This window comes from Marmota monax, unplaced genomic scaffold (genome assembly GCF_021218885.2).
Source record: "Marmota monax isolate L192 unplaced genomic scaffold, Marmota_monax_Labrador192_F-V1.1 WCK01_AAM20220418_F8-fsc00068, whole genome shotgun sequence".
Lineage (NCBI taxonomy): Eukaryota > Metazoa > Chordata > Mammalia > Rodentia > Sciuridae > Marmota > Marmota monax.
The window spans coordinates 1,779,112-1,788,674 of NW_026692352.1; the positions used below are offsets into that span (position 1 = coordinate 1,779,112).

At 34.3% G+C, this 9,563-nt stretch overlaps 1 protein-coding gene across 1 annotated transcript; it reads left to right on the top strand.

Annotated features, from left to right (window-relative positions):
• Positions 1-3,223: 3,223 nt before the first annotated feature.
• Positions 3,224-4,180, top strand: LOC124091239 (olfactory receptor 51F1-like). The gene has a single exon (XM_046442210.1). It carries the CDS (start codon positions 3,224-3,226, stop codon positions 4,178-4,180), a length of 957 nt encoding a protein of 318 aa, XP_046298166.1.
• Positions 4,181-9,563: the final 5,383 nt, after the last annotated feature.

The window sequence follows — 9,563 nt, forward strand, 5'->3', positions numbered from 1 at the left end:
TGTGTGGCTTCTCTATAAAGGAGCAATGTAATGTTTGGGTGTGGGTCTTCTCCTTTCCTTAGGACCTAGAATAGCTGAGCTGTCAATAAGTCTACCCCCATTACTCAATAGCCCACATTGACCAAGGGAGACCAAACACCCCCAAGAGTCCAGCACCTTGAACTCTATACTCCATTAAAATATCAAGTAAGAGAATAAATACATACGTATTTGAGTATTTTCTATATACCCCAGTGTCTCCACACAGGAACACAATAGGGCTGAATTAATATATCAGGAGATCAGGAGCTGATCCACTTCATGAGACAAAGTTGAAGAGAGATTGTTTTGAGAATGGACATATCATCTACCTTATGAGTCAATATTATTGTGTAGGTCTAAGAGACTGGAATGCAAATTTCCTCAATCTCCATTGTCACCATATACCTTCCAGTCAACAGTAGTTTCTTGTCCTATCTTCCCAATATACTTAAAATTCAGAGAAAATGACAAGAATTGTCCTATTTCCTAGTGTTGAGAACAATGTCTAAACTTTCCAAAATGGATCAAAGACCTAGTAATTAGAACAGAAACTTTGCAGCTGTACAGAGAAAATATACGGTCAACTCACTCACATGCAGGCCCAGGTAATGACTTCCTCACTAGGACTCCAAAATCTCAGGAAATATTACCAAGTATTATTAATGAGATGGGATCAAATAAAAAGCTTTCACACAGCAAAGAAAACAATAAAAAGTGTGAATACAGAATCTACAGAATGGGAGAAAATCTTGGCTAGCTCCTCTTCTAACAGAGGAATGATGTCTAGAATATATAAAGAATGAGTAGATTTTCCACTTATAGTCATCATTCAATATTCATCGGAAACTGGTTACATGACTTCCGGTGAACAGATGCTTTAATTGCATATAAAATGGTGTCGCATTTGCACACCCCACTGTGTACTTTAAATCATCTCTAGATTGCTTTTAATACTGAATACAATGAAAATGCCATATAAATAGTTGTTATACTATAGTGTTTAGGGGACAATGATAAGGAACAGGTCTGTTCATGTTCATGCCAATTTTTCCAAATAGTTTCCATGTATGGTTGGTTGAATTCACATATACAGAATACATTGATATGGAAAGCTCAGTGTGAATGGATAATTTAGTTAGTTTGGGATTGCTTTGCATTTCAAATATCTCTGGAGACTTCTGTTCACTTGAAGTAGTAGCTAAAACCCTTCTGAGATTTCATAGCTCTGCCTAGATGTACAGAGAGGGAGAAAGGGGTTTCAGTGTTTCTTTGTGGCTCCAGGAAGATCCACATCTTACTGATGATACCACAGCTCAATCCCAACTTGCTATAAAATCCATGAGTCAACAGGTTTTGTATATCTTCTCTCTGCTAGCAAAGACAGACAAGGCTCCTCTTTCCACCTGAAGCTGATAAAAAGGTAAAAGGGTTCATTGCATTGACTTTGCATTTTGATTGCTTTCTAATCACAAATATGTAAACATACATACTGAAAAGTCAGAAAACACTGTAATATAACATTATCTAACAATTTAAAATTAAAAACTTGGAAGATTTTTCTCACATAGAATGAAATCCAAGGGAACTAGAAATACAAAAAGCTAACATGAAAATAATAGTTATGTGTAGACTTATTACAGGTATTTACTCTCATGAGGTAAACTGTACTCTCTACTGCCTAGTATTTTTAAAAGCTTGATTGAAAAGTACTACATTTATAATAACTAATATTTCCATACTTGGAATTTAAATCTTCCTAGAATTGATTTAACAATGTAAATCTATTATTTTAAAATTTATATCTGAACAGGTTTCCATACCTTTTCTTTTTCTAGACAGACAACTCTTCTCATTCCCTGTCTACTGAAGACTGCTACCTTATCATGAGTCCAGCATCTATCACTGCATTCTTCCTGGACAACAGGAAATCTTCCCCTAGTGACTCACAGAGAAAGGTAGACATTGGTGATAAGTCCCTCACGTGACTCTCCACCACAGTATGCATTTGCCAGTGTCTCTACAGTACTGATGGAAATGAAGATCCTCATTTTTTGAGGTCTAATTACAATCATGCTCTACATTCACCTACAAGTACCTCCAGAACTCCATCATCACTTAATCCTTCTCATTCTATATTTTCAATCTCTCATTATCTACTATGTCTTTAACCTTACATTATAAAATTACACATTCACAAAGGTTTCTTCATCTTTCAAAAATCTTCTCATAGGTTCATTAGTCATGATTTATTTCTCTCCTTGCTTTACTGCTAAGTTACCAGGAGAAAAACACATCATTTCCCGCTATTTACATTTCTATGCATTCCTCAAGCCAGTATGGCAGTTTTGTCTATTTTATCCTTCAAGTTCAACTGCTTTTTCTAAGATCACTAACATTCCATAAGACTCATTTTACTTTTTGAATCTTCCCCAAAATTCACTGCTTCAGCAATTTGACAATGTTGTTTATGTAATACCAGTCACACTGCCATGTTCTCCTGGTTTGTAATGTTCCCCATAAAGCTTCTAGTCTCATCTGACTTTGATGCATACAGTCTTTTTTCAAAAATTTGTACAGAGTTATCTTCATTGGTTTTCTCTTAATAGTCTGCCATCTGAGGATATCCATCAATATTGTTGGATGAAAATGTTACATATATAATGGTAATTTCTAAACCTATATTGTTGGCAAAATCTGGAGATCTGTGCCTAAAGATTGACATCTGCAGGGACTCTTGAGACTTATGGATGCCTGTAAGTGGATTTCTCTTACTTATTTCATTACATGTTACATTCAAAATAGAATGCACTGATATTACCTTTTTATTTTGGAGGTCCTGGGTGAAATGATAAAACACAGGGCCATGGGTTTTATCATTTCACCCATGAGTTACATCCACAGCCCCTGATTTTTCTTAACTGTCTATATTCATAGAATCATATGAAGATTAAAAGGCTATAAAATCATTATCATAAAAACATGGAAAGTTATATCAACATATTTTCCTTATGTTTAATGCTAAAAGTATTTATACCTTGGCTAAATGTCCCTATTTATAAATGATAAATTATTATTATTTTATTTAGTTTTTTCAACCATACACTATTACCTTAAATAACACTCTTAATGCAAATAATTCTAAATATTTCTACATAACAATGTAATTTATTACTTCTACAGGATGTGAGCCTTGTAAGGAGAAATGCTACAAATCCAGGACAACATGGACATCCTCAGTAACTTGACATCCAGATTTCCAACCTTCTCACTGACTGGCATTCCTGGCCTAGAGTCTGCCCAGGCCTGGATCTCCATTCCTTTCTGTTGCCTTTATGCCATTGCCCTGTCTGGGAACAGCATGATCCTGTTAGTCATCAGCACCCAGCACAGTCTTCATGAGCCCATGTACTATTTCCTCTCTATTCTGTCAGCCACAGATCTGGGCTCGACTCTTTCCACAATGTCCACAACATTAGGAACCCTCTGGTTTGACTCAATTGAAGTCAGTCTGGACAGCTGCATTGTCCAGATGTTTTTTCTTCATGGATTTTCTGTCATGGAGTCTGGGGTGCTGGTATCTATGGCTTTTGACCGATATGTGGCCATCTGTGACCCTCTCAGATACACTACAATTCTCACTAATTCCAGGAACATTCAGATGGGTCTCCTAGTGATTATACGTGCTGTGGTTTTAATAGTACCACTGCTTGTGCTCCTTAAGCCTCTGTCTTTTTGTAGAATGAACACCCTTTCCCACTCCTACAGCTACCATCCAGATGTGATTAAATTAGCATGTTCAGACACTCAGGCCAATAGCATCTGTGGATTAGTTGATCTCATTCTGACCACAGGAATTGATACACCATGCATTGTCCTGTCTTATACATTCATAATTTACTCTGTTCTCAGTATTGCCTCCCCTGAAGAACGGTACAAGGTATTTAATACCTGTGTCTCCCACATTGGAGCAGTAGCTATTTTCTACATTCCCATGATAAGCCTATCTTTGGTTCATCGGTATGGTCAATCAGCTCCCAAAGTGGTCCATTCAATGATGGCCAATGTTTACCTGCTGCTGCCCCCTGTGCTTAACCCCATTATCTATAGTGTAAAAACAAAACAGATCCGCAAGGCTATACTTAATTTTCTTACAAAATAAGCAGAGATTATTAAATTTGAAAAAAATCTGATAATGATTTTCATTGTAGAAAAGCAAGTTACTAGATTGGATTTTTTCCATATTTTTCACTTATTAAATAATATTTAATGAATATTTTCATTTTTTCCATTAAATGTATAAGTATGACATGCTACCCCAAGGATTTTATAACCTAGCAAGGGAAATTGGAAAACATTAATAATGAAGTTACATAAAAAATACAGCACCTACCATTTCCTGATTGATTTATTCTAGGTGTTCTACTAAGTGCTTTTAGGACATATTCTACTTATTCTCCAAAACATCACAATGAAATATATGACACTCTTAACTATTTTGCTGACATAGATATTGAGGTTTAGAGACATTTAGGCCACCAAAGACCATGCAACTAATTTGGGGCAGACACGATTTTAACCCATGATACCCCTCCTTCCATTTGTGAAACACCCAAAAAACTAAAGATAGCAACAAATGTATCACATATGGTAACTTTGAAATAAATTTTTATGCTCTTAAAGTTATCTATTCTTTTTAGAAAAGAATTCTTTCTTTCAGAAAAGAATAGTGATAATATTCTTTAATATTATTAATGATAATAAATTATATAATTAGTTCTAGGTTATGATCTCCAACCTAATTTAATGCACTGTGTCACTATCATTGAAATATTTGCAGAATATGAAACTTGGGACTTTATGGGTTAATCCTTCTCAGACATGTTCTTTATAATTTTATCATGTATTCTGCCAAAAGCATCTAGGAGAAAAGCTGTAATATCAAAAGTAAGACCCAGACCTCTATGAATTCATGCCAGGTCTTTAAAAGTTTTAGTAGTCTTTTTATGGTATACTTGAGCTTGTTTCTTTGGACAATGCATAATACAAAAAGTGAAAATAGTTTATAGAATGTATGCAGAAGTTATTATTAAGTGCTAGACATTCAAAAGAAAGGCTTCAAGAATTAAGGATATTTGCTTATTTGATACAGGAAATGGAAACCTTATAAAACTAGAAAAGATCATGAAGTAGGATGCAAGGAAATTTCGAACAGAAATTTCTACCTTTTTTCTGCACAATGGTATTTCAAGAATTTAACAAAATCTGTTTTCTTCCACAGAAAAATCTAAGATACAAAAAAATTCACATTATTTTTTATAAAATTTCAGGCTTCAAAAATGTCATGAAGGATCACATATCTCTCTTTCCAAAGCAAAGAACTAAGCTTAAAAATGATGGTTTTGAGCCTATAAGCAGTTTTACAGAGTTAGACTCCAAATATTTGGTTCCTGAAAAGGGACTTGTGGTAGCTATTTAGATTTAAGAGACAGTCAAAATCTTAAAAACTGAGTTGCAACAAAGAGTTAAAAAAATTTCAAAGGAAAATAAAGATAGAAATGTGATAGGAGTCAATTTTATTGCAGCAGCAGCTGGAAAAGCAGTGATAGATGAGAGGGATGTTCCATGTATACCATAAACTTGGTCAATATTGTGTAGGAGTCGGAATTCTCCAGTTTGCAAGGGGAATGCCTAGGTTGTCATTTTGTATGAATCTCTTTCCAATTTGTGTTCACTGGTATCATGTCACTAACTTGAAATCACCATAATGAGAACATTTACACCAAGAGAATTGACAAACATTAAAATGAGAACTTTTCTCCCCAAGAGACTTGGTTTATTAGCACACCTGTAACTGTAGTTATAATTTATATTTGAACTTACAGAGAGTAATAGAAATCAAAAAACAACTGAACATATTTCCTTGCACTCAAGAGAATTTAAAAACATCAGCAAGGACAAATAATTATAGAAGAATATATTTAGAGACTCAGCCATATCAAGTTTATAGCAGCTCAATTCACAATAACTAAACTGTGGAACCAGCATAGATGCCCTTCAACAGATGAATGGATAGAGAAAATGTTATATATATATATATATATACACACACACACACACACACACAAAATAAAATGTTATTCAGCCATAATGAAGAAGGAAATTATGGCACTTGCCAGTAAATGGATGAAACTGGAGAATATCATGCTAAATGAAATAAGACAATCCCCAAAAAACAAAGGCTAATGTTTTCTTTGATATGTGGATGCTAATCACAATAAGGAAGATGGGTAGGGAAGAATAGAAGAATTTTGGATTAGATAAAGGAAAATGAAGGGAAGAGAGGGGAAATGGGACTAGGAAAGATTGTAGAATTAATAAGATATTATTTTATTATATGCACATATGAATATACACCAATATAATTCCACAGCACGTACAACCAGAAGAATGGGAAGTTATACTCCATATAAGTATAATATGCCAAAATACATTCTACTGTCATGTATAACTAATAAGAACAAATAAAAAAAAGAATACACTTAGAGGAATGATAGTTAATAATAAAAGAGTAGATTTTACCCTATTTTTTCCACTTAAATTGAAAGGGTTCCTAAGGGTGCATCAAGCATTTTTTGGAAGCAACTGTAGGAGGATGTGAAAAGTAGCATATCATAATTTCATTATTCATGGCAGAATGGGAGAATACTTTCCTGAGAGGTGAAAGACCTCTACAATGAAAACTATAGAACACTAAAGAAAGAAATGTAAAAAGACCTTAGAAAATGGAAAGATCTACCTTGTTCTTGGATAGGCAGAATTAATATTGTTAAAATGACCACACTACCAAAAACACTATACAGATTTAATGCAATTCCAATCAAAATCCAAATGACATTCCTCATAAAAATAGAAAAAGCAATCATGAAATTCATCTGGAAAAATATCTAAAGCAATTCTTAGCAAGAAGAATGAAGCAGGTGGAATCACTATACCAGACCTTAAACTATACTACAGAGCAACAGTAATAAAAACAGCATGGTATTGGCACCAAAATAGTCTTATAGACCAATGGTACAAAATAGAGGACACAGAGACTAATCCATAGAATTACAATTATCTTATATTTGACAAAGACACTAAAAACATACATTAGAGAAAAGATAGCCTCTTCAACAAATGATGCTGGGAAAATTGGAAATCCATATGCAACAAAATGAGATTAAACCCCTATCTCTCACCATGCACAAAATTCAAAGTGGATCAAGGACCTAGGAATTAAACCAGAGACACTGCATCTATTAGAAGAAAAAGTTGGCCCAAATCTCCATCATGTCAGATTAGGCCCTAACTTCCTTAATGAAACTCCTATAGCACTAGAATTAATATCAAGAATCAATAAATGGGATGGATTCAAACTAAAAATATTCTTCTCAGCAAAAGAAACAAATAGTGAGGTAACTAGAGAGTCTACTAATTGGGAAAAAAATTCTTACCACATGCACATCAGATAAAGCACTAATCTCTAAAATATATAAAGAATTAAAAAATCTTAACAACAAAACAACAAATAACCCAATCAATAAATGGGCCAAGGACCTGAACAGATACTTCTCAGAAGAAGATATATAATCGATCAACAAATATATGAAAAAATGTTCAGCATCTCTAGTAATTAAAGAAATGCAAATCAAAACTGCTCTAAAATTTCATCTCATTTCCATCAAATGGCAGCTATTATGAAGAAAAACAACAATAAGTGTTGGAGAGGATGTGGGGAAAAAGGCACACTCATACATTGCTGGTGAGACTACAAATTGGTGCAGCCAATATGGAAATAAGTATGGAGAATCCTTGGAAAACTGGGAATAGAACCACCATTTGACACAGCTATTCAACTCCTTGGTCTAAATCCAAAGGACTTTTATTAAAAACAGCATCCTACAGGGAACACAGCCACATCCATGTTTATAGCCGCACAATTCACAATAGCTAAATTGTGGAACCAACCTAGATGCCCTTCAGTAGATGAATGGATTTTAAAAAATGGGTATATATACACAATGGAATATTACTCAGCAATCTTAAAAGAGAATAAAATCATGGCATTTGCAGGTAAGTGGATGGAGCTGGAGGATATAATGCTAAGTGAAGTTAGCCAATCCCAAAAAACCAAATGCCGAATGGTTTCTTTGATTTAAGGATGCTGATCCATAATATGCTTTGGGTGGTGCAGGGATGGAAGGATTAAATGAACTTCAGTTAGAGCAAAGGAGGAAAGGGGAAGGAGAGGAAGAGAGGGGATATAGGGGTAAGAAAGACAGTGGAATGCAATGGTCATCATTACCCTAAGTACATGTATGAAGACACAAAGGATGTGACTCTAGTTTGTGTACAACCAGAGATATGAAAAATTGTGCTGTATATGGGTAATATGAATTGGAATGCATTCTGTTGTCATATATAACAAATTAAAAATTTAAAAAAATAAATTCACAAGTCCTATCTGACCAGAGGGTATTGAGACACTGAAAACCGTTCTTTTTTTTTTTCTTTCTGTTTTCTCTATCTGCCCATTTCCTCTAGGTGAATTTAGATCATAAAATTTGCATTTGGTGCTTAAAGAACATCTTTTGCTTGAACAATGATATTACATAGGGCTTATGTGCAGATTTAACTTAGAAGTTTGGCCATATTTTCTATATTTTATATGTGGGCAACTCTTGCTCTAGTAATTGTAAATACATTTTAACTTCTTGGAACTTTAGAAAAAAATAACAAATAATAATGAAAACTTTAAATGACTTTTACTTTGAGAAGCTCCAAGGGCTGTGTCATTGTAAAGTGTAATTCTAGGAGAACCTAGTCAGAGAAAAACCTCCATATTTGAGTGAGACATCTTTCCTGGAAATGAATGAATAAGAGAGAGAGAGAGAGAGAGATGATGAAAAAGGAAATGTGTTCTTGTACATATAGGTTAAATATTATAAGGGATAGAGTAAAACAAAAACTTGAATAATTTCATTTAGCTTAATATATCTTGTATGTCCTATACATAACTAGCATGCTACATATTCCTGTGTACAATTTATTTAAGGGAAGAGACACATGTTTAGGTTAGTAAGGGTGGACTCGAGGTAAATTTACGAAGTATTCATTGTAATAAAGTTTAGTAGCTCAAAGAGTACCATTAAATATTACAAAAAATATTTAAAATAAGCAAATAAATAAGAGAAACAATAATAACAGGAGAGACTTAAGGAGCGGAGTATTTCATCCTGTTGATCACCCTCAACCAAGAGAGTGACAAGAAGAAGGAGAAAACACAGCTTTGGGCAGGTGAAGGCAGAGATTAATGTTTCCAGATGTTCACTGGCCACAGTCTGTAAGACTCAATAAGCAAGGGTTAAGGGAAGAAGCAGCAGTCCCCCAAACTTTAGTTCATTCCAAGATTATAAGTGATATTCATCATCAGGCTCCTTCACCAATTTTCTCTAGATTCCCTAGACTCTGAAATCCTTCCCATAATTCAGATGTCTGCTACT

Excerpts from the sequence above, each read along its gene's own strand:
- LOC124091239 (XM_046442210.1), top strand. The coding sequence starts at position 3,224 with ATGCTACAAATCCAGGACAACATGGACATCCTCAGTAACTTGACATCC.